Here is a 15,008-nt window from a genome sequence, read left to right as displayed (position 1 = left end):
TATCAGCCTTGATTTTTGTGCTCAAGCCCTAAAGTGGGACTTGAACCAGGAATCTTGTGACTTAGAAGCAAGAGTGCTATCAACTGAACCCAGCTGACATTTCACAAGCAGAAACTTCAAAGCAAAAATTATGTAAATAATAGCCATAAAGTTCAACTATCTTCTGTTTATTACTACCATGCTACAGAATAAACTTTGCTGTAAAACCATATGGCTTTGTCTGCACACTAATTTAGTAGTTTAATAATTTTGCACTATTCACATAAATCACCAATGAACTTCCTAGATGAAGTAGGTTAGAAAAATGACCATAAATGAGACAATCTGAACAGCTCCTTCATGAAAACATCAAGCTTGCAAAAATATTGGGTTTGCAAAACTTTTCAGGCTTTACAATACATTTCCATACCTTTTTAAGAATTCTTCTCAAATCTTCAAATTTGCCTGTGCTCTGCAAATACATCATGATTCATGTATAGTAATTTGTTCATGTCTTATTTAAACTAGATTCTTAAAATTAATAGTTTTTTGAATAAGGGAACCAAACTTGAATGGGTGAAATGAATTAGCATTTTTTTTTAGGATTATCTTGTTCATGTGCAGAACAGTGCACCCACTTACTTATGGTCCCTCCTTTTGTGCAATATGCAAACTATCCAACTCTCTTTTAAAAAAAAATTATCTTCTGCATTCACTTTTAAGTTCTAATGTTGGAGCCAAAATGAATGGTCTATTAGTTAAAATTACAAGAGAATGTCTTATTTAATTTTCCCTCCATTTCTGCTCTTCCCTTCTGAAGATATTGAGTCTTCAGTGAAGGCCACTGATGAGACACATCTTCCGATGTCCAACTCAAATAACCATTTCTTCACACATGCCATTCTAGACACCAAGTGCTGCCAAGTATTCACAGCCAAACCTAGTCCTATCCTCACCTCACATCCAACTCAAGCATTTTTGCAGAGATTACTGGATAGCAACCAGGAATAGAAACTTTTTCTAATTGTACCAATTGCACAGACTGGAGATTAACCCTGGGAATTTTCTAATCTATATGGCCACGTTACTCCCTGCCCTAAGCAACTGATTATTGAAGAGTCCTTTATACTCATGATATTTTTCATCCATTTTATTTGCTTAGCAATAGCAACACACATCTTCCCACCTTCTTTTCCCCCACCCCAACTCCCAAATCAGATGACAATGTTAAATTGGTTATGGTACGCAGGTAAATGACAATTTTAAGCATTCCCCAAATTCTGGCATTCTTGTTTAAAATGTAACTGAATTACAGTGGATTTTAAATTAAATGTTTGAAAATTTACATCGCATTTCTTGTGCAATTTCAGTCAAATCTGCGAGTCCCAGAATCTTACCTGGACCTTTAAATAAGTCATTTGTTTTAGCAAGTCTTCAAAGTGTGCTCTGTCGGATGCTGGCAGCTCAGAGGATAGCACTACTCCAACATAAACACCAGGATCTTGTGACATTACATCAGGAAACATGTAGACTCCATTGTTACACTGCAGCACAGGAGACTGGCTAGGTATAAGCGGGTACAGCCAATCACAAACCTGGACAATAAATTGTAAATTAGGTTACTAAAAGTTACTAACCAGCGTGCCAATTGTTAAACTCCAGCTATTATAAGCTAACAACTAACTTATCATAAACTAACATTCAGCTTTATTAGTACCCTTCTTTGTAGCATGGTAAAGTGGAAAACCTTAGGAAATAGGGCATAGTATAGACAAGATAGCAAGGGAGAGGGATTCGGGGAGATTATGTCAAGTTTTAAAATGCTTCCTTGCAGTACAAGGATGAGACCTTGAGAGCAGACAGTGAGAGCAGCTTCTGTGTAGATGTGCCTTGTAATGAGATAAGGAACCTCAAAATGTAAAAGCATTGAGATAAAGTAGTCAACACAAAGGGGTACTACTTGCGCAAATCAGACAGGTTAGAAACCATCACAAACTGATCCTTGATTGGTTAAGAAAGGCATCCTTTAATGCAAGACTGATTGAGAGAGGGGAGGGTCAACTGGAAAGCTGCCAGGATAAAAGCCCTGTCTTTGACAATGGATGGCAGAGACTTTTCGAACAAGAAACCAGAAAGCGAGAGAGACAAGGAAAGCACAAAGATGAAAAGCTGCAAGAGAAAGAGTTGTGCGCTCTGCCGTCTAGTCTCTAATATGGGTAGTATCTGCGTGAGTGTTAATTACTGCCGGAGTTTGAGACTTTGGTTTATCTGTAAACTTAAACTTGTCCTTACCTTTATCTCAATAAAGTCAATTCATAACAAGCTTTGTGCTACCAAGTCTGTTCCCACCTTTGAAGGGGGTATAAAACACCCCCATCTGTATTACAAAATACAGTACAGAAAATTTCAAATTTGCTCCTTTATGTCTATATAAAACTGTGGCCTTTGAATGATAAAACAACAACATTCCAACATTCCCTCAATGTGTCCCTACATTGCAACTTGTTCATGAAAGTCCCAATTACACCAGATTAATTAAAAATCAACTATTCGAGATCTAATGTCACCCAACAAGACTTACATTTATATAGTGCCTTTCATGACTCAAGGACATCCCAACGCACTTTACAGCCAGTTTTTGAAGTGTGGCTAACTGTTTGTGCATACTGTTACGAAAGTAATTCAATTTTTTAATTAACTTTTGAGGACTTGAGTTTTATTTGGGAAAACTGAGAAGGATTCCATGGATTTTTTTCCACTGGGGTCGCTGAAACAACCGAGAGGCCTTATTCGCAAACGACATGTACTAGAAGTCACTTGTCTTCAGATAAATACACAGCAGGGGTTTTTTTTGCCTGGGGGAGATATTTACAGAGAAGCGACAGGTCAAGATTTATAGGGGTCAAGAGGCTTGACTCCAGATATTGTTTTGGTTTCACTTTCGCTTGGGACAAGCAGTTGGGGTATGGACAGTGTTGAGTTGGAGTTTTAAAAACCAGCCATCTCTTTGAAAAGCTCTTAGAAGCTGTGTAAGAAATAGAGAAATTGATGCTACATTCATCCTGAAAGACCTGCTTGAAATCCCAGTTGCCGCATTTCTCCTGAGACGCTGGAAAAAACTGCTGGATAAATCCTCGACGCCGCCTGAACAAATTGCGCTGGAGAAAGATTCCAGTGACAGTTGTCTACACACATTTGGGATGCCAAACTAAAAAAATGGACAACTGATATCTTTCCATTGCTTTTTTTTTTCTTCAGGAATTAGCAAGTATTTGGCCAAAGTATTCTTTTTTGCCTTTTTTTTTGTAACAGAGCTCTGAAAAGAAAATCTCTATTTTCTGGTTAACTGGTGCGTTTGTGCGGCAAAGGTAAAAGGGAACTTTCATATTTTAATGTGTGTTAATGCTTAGCTTCGTTACTGGTTATGTCTTGTTTTATAATAAACTGATAATTTTGTTGTATATTAAAGAAACCTGGTTGGTGTATTTTATTCAGGGATAAAAATAGAATCTATGATAGACTGCATCGGTAACTGGGTAAACATTTAAAAATGTATGTTGTGACCTGTGGAGAAGTGGAACTAGAAAAAATAGTGCACTCCTCCCACCTTGGTCATAACAATACCAAGCTCCCAAAAACAATGAAATAAATGATTATCATTTGTTTCAGGCATTGGTTGAGGGACAAATGTTGATCAGGACATTAGAAGAGCTCCCCTGCTCGCCTTCGAATAACACCATGGGATCTTATAAATCCACCCAAGGCGGCATATGGGGCCTCAATTTAATGTCTCATCTGAAAGATGGTACTTCTGACAGTGCAACACTCCCTCAGTACCAGCACCAGCCTAGATCATATGCTCAAATCTTTGGAGTGGGGCTTTAATCCACAACCTTCTCACTCAGACAGTTAAACCTTGTCATGAAGATGCATTTGTACAGTAGAAAAAAAATGAATTTATATTGCACCTTTGAGGTTGCAAATTGTCACACAGTACTGCACAAAGAGCAAGGTAAGAAAAGTGGGGTCCGGACAAAGCAAAGGAAAATGACCAAAGAGGAAGGTTTTGAAGGTAAGGAGAGATGTCGCAAGGCATTTAGAAAAGCAACTACAGCATGCAGAGAGAAAGGTGGCTAAAGGCTCTGCCACTAATGGCAGGTTTGGGCGGAGACTGAGCGAGAACAAAAGAGAGATTCGCAGTAGGACTGAAAACATAAAAGCAACAGTGTGCAAGCTGGGACATAGGGCTGGATGAGATTGCATAGGTAAGGGTGCACAAAACAATGGTGGAAAGACGACCATGGTGGAATTTGTAAGTGGGAACCAGAATTTTGAAATCAATACACAGAGAGAGGAAACTCCTGGAGGTCAGTAAGGAGGGGGGGGGGGGGAAATGTGACTCCCCTGGGAAACAGTATGGGATTCAGTGAAGGCAGCATTGTTGTGGATGAACCAGAGCTTCTGTACAGTGGAACTTGGGATATTGGCAAGGAGAGTGTTGGGAGACATTGTGCTTGTAGATAATACATGACTGAGGTGCTAAACAGCAGTTGGTGGGATGTAGGGATTGTGACCAATGTTAGTCATGAAAGACTGGACGTGGATTTTAAAGTTCAGAACAGGGTTGAAACTGAGGACCTTTAGTTTTAGTCCCAGCAAGCAGAGGCTAAGGTATGGCGTTTCTACCAGGGGTCCATGTTGACAATGCTGAGAAGAAGAAAGTCCCGACTCATCCATTATTTATTAGACAGGCAGCCAAACAAGACATTGATAGACATGGAGTTGAGGATCACAGTAAAAAATGAAAGCATATATCTGGAAGCTGACCTCAAACTAATAATTTCACTAAGGCAACACAGAGATGAGGATTAGGAGGGGAGAGGCAGGGAAAAGAAAGGGACCTTGAGGCATACCACAGATACTCATACATATCAGGATGAGAAGACAGTGCAGAGATGTATTGAGCACAATAAGACAGGCAGGATTGGAACCACAAGACAGAGCGGTGCCAACAGAGGAGAGGTACGAGAGAAGAGTAGAGTGTTTCACATTGTTGGAGTTCCTGGAAAGAACGCATGATAGTATAACACATTGTAGTCAGAAAGTCTAGTTAGTGATTCTGACCAAAGATTAGGATGAATGGGTTTAAGAGTGTACGTAGGAGGACAAGAGGTGGAGAGGAATAGTTTGTGCTTTACCTTGCCCTACAAGATAATCCAAGAGCGAGTGGGGGGGGGAAAATTTGCTATGGTAAAAGAGCAGACGATATTACTGGAGGTCGTCGCAACAAAAGCAAAGCACTGTCCATGGTATATTTTTCCTTACTCTATATAGTTTTAGATTTTTAATATATTACACACAAAACTCATTAAAAAGTAAATGTATTGGCTTGAGACAAGATTCTCCATTAAGCTTTTGAAAGGACACACAATTCTTAAGTTTGTAATTAAATTGTCAGTGGCCCACTTGTGATTACTAAATGAACAAGCAGTATCTGCTGTAGACTGTAAGCTCAAAATCTCCTTGGATTGTTTTGATTATTACTGTATTTGCACTAACTCTCATTGAAGCAGACTGCTTTTGGATCGATGTAGGTTTGTGTAGTTGTGTTTAATGGTGGATGTGGAGACAAAGACCAACTCCACAGAAATCCTGTATCCTGTTGACCTAATAAATCAGATTATATTCTCTGAACACAAAAGTCCGAGTGTATCAGGCCTGTGTCCTCAGTACCTTGCTCTATGGCAGCGAGGCCTGGACAACGTATGCCAGCCAAGAGCAACGTCTCAATTCATTCCATCTTCGCTGCCTCCGGAGAATACTTGGCATCAGGTGGCAGGACCATATCTCCAACACAGAAGTCCTTGAAGCGGCTAACATCCCCAGCTTGTACACACTACTGAGTCAGCGGCGCTCGAGATGGCTTGGCCATGTGAGCCGCATGGAAGATGGCAGGTTCCCCAAAGATACATTGTACAACGAGCTCGCCACTGGTATCAGACCCACCGGCCGTCCGTGTCTCCGCTATAAAGACGTCTGCAAACGCGACATGAAATCGTGTGACATTGATCACAAGTCGTGGGAGTCAGTTGCCAGCATTCGCCAGAGCTGGCGGGCAGCCATAAAGACAGGGCTAAATTGTGGCGAGTCGAAGAGACTTAGTAGTTGGCAGGAAAAAAGAGAGGCGCAAGGGGAGAGCCAACTGTGCAACAGCCCTGACAAACAAATTTCTCTGCAGCACCTGTGGAAGAGCCTGTCACTCCAGAATTGGCCTTTATAGCCACTCCAGGCGCTGCTTCACAAACCACTGACCACCTCCAGGCGCGTATCCATTGTCTCTCGAGATAAGGAGGCCCAAAAGAAAAAAGAATTCTCTGACCATGCTGATGGTTTAGAAGGCCTATGTTCTCAGCACCTTGCTGTATAGCTGCAAAACATGAGCAACTCACAGTCACCAGGAAAAGCAGCTCAATAATTTCCATCTTTGCTGTACGTGGTACATTATGGGTATATCCTGGAAGGACAAAAAAATAAAGTCCAGCATCTATGGAATCACCAGTGCTCCAATGAATTCATCTCCACAATTCTAAAACACAAGTCCTCAAAAGACATTTTTTTTTTTGAAAAAAGCACTTTCATAACAAATGAATGAGAAAGTTAAAGATGTAGAATTTGTGTTGAGGATACACATTGCTGATATAGAAAACCTACTGGGAAAGTTAAAGGAAATAATTCCTTTTAGAGTTTTGGAAATTGACAAACTGTTTAGAATCATCTTTTCATTAAACTTTTTCTGAGGCTGGGATTAGAAAAATTATTGAAGAGATTTATAGTGAGTTGTAATTCAAAAGTTTAGACTTATATGTAGGAGTTATGAATATTAGTTCTCTGAGAACTTGATTACTGGCGAGGTATCATTGATCACCTGGTTTCCTTTACAATCCACCACTCCCTGGCTATCTCCAATCCCTCCATGCACACCCTCCTAAGGGGAACTATCACTGCTTGACTACCTCGCTGTCTCCCAAATGCTTCATCTCCCAACTTTCTCTCTTCTGGTTCTCCACCCATAACATTGGTACCTCTGTATTTCTCAACAGTTGTCTCATTTCTGCTTTGTGTTCTACTCTCTCACCCCTACTGCTCCCTAATAAAACAGCCTCCTCATCTTAAATCCAAATGCAGTAAGTTTTATGTAGTTTGGTTATCAAATGCACTTGGCACATAACTGGTCTGGTCATAGAGTCGTACAGCATAGAAACAGGCCCTTCAGCCCACCGTGACCATAATGCCTATCTACACTAATCCCACCTGCCTGCATTAATTCCATATCCCTTTATGCCTTGCTCATTCAAGTACCTACCTCTGCTGCTGATTCAGGCTTTACCACTGTTATAATTTGAACTTACTCCAGATGCCTTTTGCTATGACCAGTGCAAAATAAGTACACTCTCAAGGACTGACACTCAACTCCTATTAACCAAAACGTAACCTTAATGTGTAAACTAATCTCAGATGGTGTTCTGCAAGTGAACAACTAGCCATTTATAGCCCAATAACTATTTTATGAGGCAAAAAAAGATGTGTTATCAGCCACACCATGCACCTTCATAACAAACCAAAGATATGACAACTGATAGCTATTCAAGCTTTGTAGTTACAGCAAGCTATTAAATGCAGTCCCAAGTGCACAGTTGTCTATAACTAATTCATGAAAGTTTCTTGAGGTTCTTTTTGGAACTTTAATTTTATCTCGGGTTGTGCAGGAATGTTTTTCAGAAAATATTGGTTGGCATCCTTCCATCTACAAAAGATGGACACGCAGCAAACAATCCATTTAGTTGGGGTGTGGTCTCTTCATGTGCCTTTGCTGATGGCTGTGAAGGCCAATCCTTGAGAGGCAGGTTCTGCCACAAGTACTGCACGTGAAGCTGCCAAGTGATGCTGAGAGTTGTTTTTGATGTTGGGGCCTGTTGCCAAGCTGCTGTAGCAAGTGGTCATTTTGGTAGTGCACACCAGTCTGCAGGATGTGTCGCCATTTCGTTCTTTCACCAGAATCCTTGAAGCAGAGCTTTGGGCGTCCCAAAGGTTGTCTGGCCCTGGCCCTGGCTATTGGGTATGCAACCATCTTCCATCCTGTGGATATGTCTGATCCACCCAAGCCACCTCTTGATTAGTGCCAACACAAAAAAAAATCACAAATGCGACACTTGCCATTTCAACACACTCCCCTGCTCTCATGCCCACATCTGTGTCCTGGGCTTGCTGCAGTGTTCCAGTGAACATTAACACAAGCTCAAGGAACAGCATCTCATTTACCAATTAGGCACACTAGAGCCTGCTGGACTGAACACCGAGTTCAATAAAGCAACTTTATTTTTCCTTTAACTGGGGTGTGTGTGTTGGGTATTTAAAAGGGAATATATATATTACTGTCACATTTCAAACTGTTATTAAAGCTTTACATCTTTATTGACTAAATCTTGTTTTATAATAAATTAATACTTTGTTGTTCATTAAAGAAACCTGGTTGGTGGATTTTATTCTGAAACTAAAATAGAAAGTGTATAATTGGCCACATTGGTAACTGGGTACACATTTAAATATATTAGAATTAGAACATTACAGCGCAGTACAGGCCCTTCGGCCCTCGATGTTGCGCCGACTGTGAAACCATCTGACCTACACTGTTCCATTTTCATCCATATGTCTATCCAATGACCACTTAAATGCCCTTAAAGTTGGCGAGTCTACTACTGTTGCAGGCAGGGCGTTCCACGCCCCTACTACTCTGAGTAAAGAAACTACCTCTCACATCTGTCCTATATCTATCACCCCTCAACTTAAAGCTATGTCCCCTCGTGTTTGCCATCACCATCCGAGGAAAAAGACTCTCACTATCCACCCTATCTAACCCTCTGATTATCTTATGTCTCTATTAAGTCACCTCTCCTCCTCCTTCTCTCCAACGAAAACAACCTCAAGTCCCTCAGCCTTTCCTCGTAAGACCTTCCCTCCATACCAGGCAACATCCTAGTAAATCTCCTCTGCACCCTTTCCAAAGCTTCCACATCCTTCCTCTCATGCGGTGACCAGAACTGCACGCAATACTCCAGGTGCGGCCGCACCAGAGTTTTGTACAGCTGCAGCATGACCTCGTGGCTCCGAAACTCGATCCCCCTATTAATAAAAGATAACACACCATATGCCTTCTTAACAGCCCTATTAACCTGGGTGGCAACTTTCAGGGATTTATGTACCTGGACACCAAGATCTCTCTGCTCATCTACACTACCAAGAATCTTCCCATTAGCCCAGTACTCTGCATTCCTGTTACTCCTTCCAAAGTGAATCACCTCGCACTTTTCCGCATTAAACTCCATTTGCCATCTCTCAGCCCAGCTCTGCAGCCTATCTATGTCCCTCTGTACCCTACAACATCCTTCGGCACTATCCACAATTCCACCGACCTTCGTGTCATCCGCAAATTTACTAACCCACCCTTCTACACCCTCTTCCAGGTCATTTATAAAAATGAAACAGCAGTGGCCCCAAAACAGATCCTTGCGGTACACCACTAGTAACTAAACTCCAGGATGAACATTTGCCATCAACCACCACCCTCTGTCTTCTTTCAGCTAGCCAATTTCTGATCCAAAGCTCTAAATCACCTTCAACCCCATACTTCCGTATTTTCTGCAATAGCCTACCGTGGGGAACCTTATCAAACGCCTTACTGAAATCCATATACCCTCATCCACCTGTTTGGTCACCTTCTCAAAAAACTCTAAGGTTTGTGAGGCACGACCTACCCGTCACAAAACCGTGCTGACTATCGCTAATGAACTTATCCTTTTCAAGATGATTATAAATCCTGTCTCTTATAACCTTTTCCAACATTTTACCCACAACCGAAGTAAGGCTCACAGGTCTATAATTACCAGGGCTGTCTCTACTCCCCTTCTTGAACAAGGGGACAACATTTGCTATCCTTCAGTCTTCCGGCACTATTCCTGTCGACAATGACGACATATGTTGTGACCTGTGGAGTAGTGGAACTAGAGAAAGACAGTGCACTCCTCCCGTCTTGGTCGTAACAATAGCCACTTTATGTAGGACAACTTAAAAAAACACCTTAGTTTCATTATTGTTACAGTCAAGTGAGGAGGGGTCGAAGGGCTTCTTCCCTCTTTTCCCTCTCCTCGTTTGACCACAACAGGTTTAATTCTTTCTTTCTTAAAGTGGATGTACTGGTCAATTCAGTAGGTGTTTGATTACTTACTTGCTGTGATCATAAGAAGCAATCGGACAGGTTTTGGCATTTAACAAAGAGGTGACCTTTATGTTACCTAAACCAAATTAATAAAAATAATAAACTATGCACCAACTTACACACGCACACATTACAGAGTTGGGGAAAGGTAGATTGGTTGAGGATTGGTAGCTAAATTTGATGGTCTTAAGGCCTTTAGTTTAAAAAGATAGATGACTGGTTCGGTGGGTTTCTTGGAGAGAGTGAATGATTTCCTCCAATGGGGTTTCTGATTGTAGCCAGAGTATGAAGAGGTGGTCAGTCAACAGGCAGGATTTGAAGCTAACAAGCAAGAATGGAGACAGGGAGGGGGAAGAGGGGGAGGGGAGACCCCCACTTAGGTCTGCAAATGTCAGAGTCCAGATGCTTTTCCTTGCTGCTGCAGAGAAACACAAGCTTAAAACCACAGATGGGGAGAGGCTGGTCACATGACAGTCACTCAGTGATTCAAGCATAGTAATCAACAGTATTTCTTCTTGCTAAAAGAAAAAGAACAAGCAGTTCCCTTAAACCTCCTGGATCTTGATCCTTGCTGGTATGAGGCGACATTTCATCTCCCTCCTCACAGGCCTTAGAATGTAGGAAACAGTGTTGTAAATTAGGTGGCCATCATAAGCCGCTAGCAAAGCCATATTTTATTTGTTCTTTTAAAAAATATATAAATTCAGATCTCCAGTCAGTGGATTAAAGAAAATTATCATTCAACAAAGCAAGTTGGCATGACACTATTATTTGCTTATTTTACTCCCAAACCAGTTGCTGCTTCATAGGGAATTGTACAGAGGATAGATTTCTCAAAAAGCTAAGAAAAGTATGTCTGGTAAATGATTGGAAGTCCTACTCTTTTGTTTTACTTTTTGTCATAAAATATTTCAAAAATCTGAACTACTTATACAAGACTACCAATCCCTTCAGTCACTATTTTCCAAAAAAATCATTCCGAATCAGAGTACAATTGTTTAGAAAAATTATACATACTTTCAAGACTGCAAAGGATTAACAAACAACAGTTTTTGGCAATTAACTAAAAATATCATACCTGAAGAAAGGAAGGTGGTCTGTTTTGGGCTGCACCAGGATCTGTATCAGAAAATGTCACAATGCGGAGATACCCTGGATATGAGGGTGCACTCACTTGCCCATCAGGTGTTACATAGAACATCTGCACTCCTTGTTCAATTAAAATGAGCTCATATGCATCTACACCAAGTGATTCCATTGGAGGAGGCTGGGATCTTTGTCCAAAAATGTCACCACCAATAGCAGCAAACTCGCCAGTTTCAGTTCCATAGGAAATGGTCATGTGCCCATCTGCAGCCTCAGGTGTGTATACAGGGGGCAGCTCATTAGATAAAGATGAAGCATCCACTGACAAATTAGGAGCTGTTCTGGAGGAGCTTCCATTAGTAGTTGGGCTCATATCTGTGGCAGAAGACTGAGAGTCAGAATGAGACATTGGTAACATTGAAGATTTCTCTTTGCAAGGTTGATTAGATGCTGTTGAGTGGTCCTCACACTCCAAAAGAATCAATCTTGTTTGTATATTATTTAGCGTTGCACTCATTTTATTTTGCATTTGACGGGCTGTGTCCCACTGGGGGCCTGTACATTCTGGACTATTTGATGGAATATTCAATCCTTTAATTAAATGTCTCTCTCCTTGCCTGTAATACTGCTTTGCAGCTTCTTTTTGACCAAATTCATCTGCCGTGAGCCCCTTATTAACAAAGATAAATGCCTCTTTATATTCCTCCTTAATGTGATTAAGGCTTTCAGCTGTATTCGTAGTTGCACGGTTACAGTGGTCCATATCTGAAAGAAATAAAGAAGCACAGCTAAAGCAAATGTTTACGCAGATGCACACCAGTTCTACTCATTTGGGATACAAATACAATTTGGAGCAAATGTAGCAGTCTCCCGTATTGTGCCTAGAATTACTTCCTGTATTTTATTTTTTAGTTCCCAAGTGTTCCATGCATCATAAATGTTACAAAGATACTAAGTCAATGTAAAATGGACTACATGAAATTTAATGTACAAATTCTAAGTAGACATGGTCCTGTACTGTCCAAGCCCCAACATCCTCTCTCACACACAAAACGAACAAATATAAAGAGTTACTAATTTATCAGAATACAATCAGTCGGTCATTCACCACATATCGCTAGGAGTATCTTTTGATGCTACTTATACGGACTTCTGCAAAGCATCTGACAAGGATCCGCATAAGAGACTTAACAAAAATAAGTGCGCATGGAATTGGAGGCAACTTATTGGCTTGGATAGGAAATCTGTTAGGAAACAGGAGACAGGTAGTAGGATAATAGGTAATCAAAAGTGGCAGAATGTGACTAGTGGTACCCCCAAGGGCTCTGTACTCAGGCTGCAGCTTTTCATTATATTTTTAGATGACTTGGATGAAGGGAGAACTGTGTATCTAAGTTTTCTGGAGAAATTAAGTTAGGTTGCACAGCAAATAGCATAGACAGGAGCAGAAAGTTGCAAAGGGACACTGCTAGATTAAATGAGTCAGCAAAACTGTAGCAGATGTGGGAAAATATGAGGTGATCCACTTGGAAGGTAGATAAATCAGAATATTCTCTAAATGGAGAGAAGCAAGAAACCATGGAAGAAGAGAGAGATTCATGGGTTCCAATACTGAAACTAGGAAATACTAGTGGAAAGATACAAAAAAAAAAATTAGAAGGCTACTGGAATTTTGGTATTTACCACATTTGAGCTGGAAAATAAAGGGGTGGAAGATATGTTACAGCTCGAGAGCCCATTTTGAGTAGTGTTCAGTTCTGGACATCGTACCTCAAGAAGAATATATGGTCATTGACAGGGTGTAATGCTGATCCACCAGAATGATACTGGGGCTAAAAGAGTTAATTGAGGACAGATTGCACAGATTAGTCGTAATACCTTGATGATAAGGGTGATCTAATTGAGGTGTTTAAGGATTTACTTGCTTTAGAGGGAGTGCGCTGTAGGTTTACTAGACAGATTCCTGGAATAAGGGGATTGTTCTGTGAGAAGAGATTGAGTGGACCAGGCCTATATTCTGTGGAGTTTAGAAGAATGAGAGGCGATCTCAATGAGACATAAAACTCTTAAGGAGCTTGACAGGATAGATGCTGGGAGGATGGTTTCTCTGGCTGAGAAGTGAAGAACTAGGAGTCACAGTCTCAGAATAAGGAGTCAGCCATTTAGGACTGAGATGAAGTAAAAATTCTTCACTCATTAGGTTGTGGATTTGTGGAATTCTCTACCCCCAGAGAGCATACGATGCTCTGTCGTTGAGTATATCCAAGACAGTATCCAAAAATCTATCAATCTCTAAGTGAATTAAGGGATTTGGGGATTGTGCAGGAAGATGCAGTTGAGGTAGAATATGAACCATGATCTTATTGAATGGCACAGCAGTCTCAAAGGGCTGTATGGCCTACTCCTGCTCCTACTTATGTTCTTATATTAAGATGGTCAAAGGAGTCGATTGGGTAGATAGAAAGAAACTATGGTGAAAACTTCAAGTGAAAATTTCAAAACTGAGATTGATGGTACCCTTGCCTAACCAAAAAAATCTAAGGAGTACAGAACCAAGGTGGATAAGATACAGATCAGCTATGATCTAATTAAATGGCAGAACAGGCTCAAGGGGCTGAATGGGGCTCCTGTTCCTATGTTAATTATATAGAACACATAGGTAGTAAGTAGAATTTTTTTGTGCATTAGTGGATTACATTTATTGCTGTTTATTCACTTAAGTACACACTACTTGAAATTAATGTATTCACTACTCACTCTCTAAAATGAATCTTTGTAGGTATGTGAATTAGTAGATGAGAGCAATCTCAGACCCAACGTAACAATGTTCAATATGCTTGCCGTCTACCTCAATCAGGAAAAACCACATTAGTATCACCTGATTCAGTGGTAGTACTCTCTCAGATGGTTGTGAATTGAATTCCCACGAGCACTATAATCTAGGCTGACATTTAATGTGGTACCAAGGGAATACTGCATTATCAGAAGTGCCATGTCATACTTCTAATAATCAAGTTTACCAAATATTGTACTAAAGAAACAATGAACTTACTTCATATTTCACAAGCAAAACTTCACCTAATTCATCACTAATAAAAATTGTAAAGTTACTTTAGAAAGTATTCAACAACACACACTTCCTACTCACAAAAAAGTAGAAATGTCCTTTTTCTGCCCGGCCCCAAAATCTGCAGAACAGCTTTACCATAGTATTTTCACGTCAAATAGAATTTTTGCAAATAGCATGAAGTTTAAACTGAGGACCCGTGTGCTTGTTCAGGCGGACAGAATACCTTTACCAAGAGGAGACAGGAAGCTCTTCAGGTGCCTAGCCAAAATTCATTTCTCAACCATCATTACCAAATCATATTAACTCGTCATATGCCTCGTTATTCATTTTTGAAACCTTGCTCTGCATAAATTTGACCTTATAACAGTAACTACTGTTCAAAAGTAATCATTTGCTGTAAAACGCTTTGGGATGTCCCGAGGATATGAAGAGACATTGTATAAATAGGACTTCTCGTGTGTCTGTGCTTTTTGGGGGCGAGGGTGATTCTTCTCAATGTTCATGCTGTCAATACGTGCAACTACAATTCAATAATATTTGCACAGTAGTTCCAGCTTTATTACAAGTACATATCCCATTTCAACTACCATGGAGTGGCAG

General features: G+C 40.5%; 1 protein-coding gene across 3 annotated transcripts in view; it reads right to left on the bottom strand.

Annotated features, from left to right (window-relative positions):
* sparta (spartin a) overlaps nucleotides 1–15,008 on the bottom strand; it is a 44,436-nt gene that overhangs the window by 15,951 nt on the left and 13,477 nt on the right. For 2 of the 3 annotated variants that reach the window (XM_068033472.1, XM_068033473.1), the window contains 3 exons: nucleotides 11,331–12,103; nucleotides 1,377–1,574; nucleotides 410–451 (listed from right to left, as the gene is read on the bottom strand). In XM_068033472.1, coding sequence (XP_067889573.1) covers nucleotides 410–451; nucleotides 1,377–1,574; nucleotides 11,331–12,103 — 1,013 coding nt within the window. The remainder of the gene's footprint in view (nucleotides 1–409; nucleotides 452–1,376; nucleotides 1,575–11,330; nucleotides 12,104–15,008) is intronic. The other variant, XM_068033474.1, reaches the window with a different exon arrangement.

The sequence above is a fragment of the Heterodontus francisci genome, chromosome 6 (genome assembly GCF_036365525.1).
Source record: "Heterodontus francisci isolate sHetFra1 chromosome 6, sHetFra1.hap1, whole genome shotgun sequence".
Taxonomy (NCBI): domain Eukaryota; kingdom Metazoa; phylum Chordata; class Chondrichthyes; order Heterodontiformes; family Heterodontidae; genus Heterodontus; species Heterodontus francisci.
Note: the sequence above shows the minus strand (reverse complement) of the source record. Positions and strands in the feature narration are given on the sequence as shown.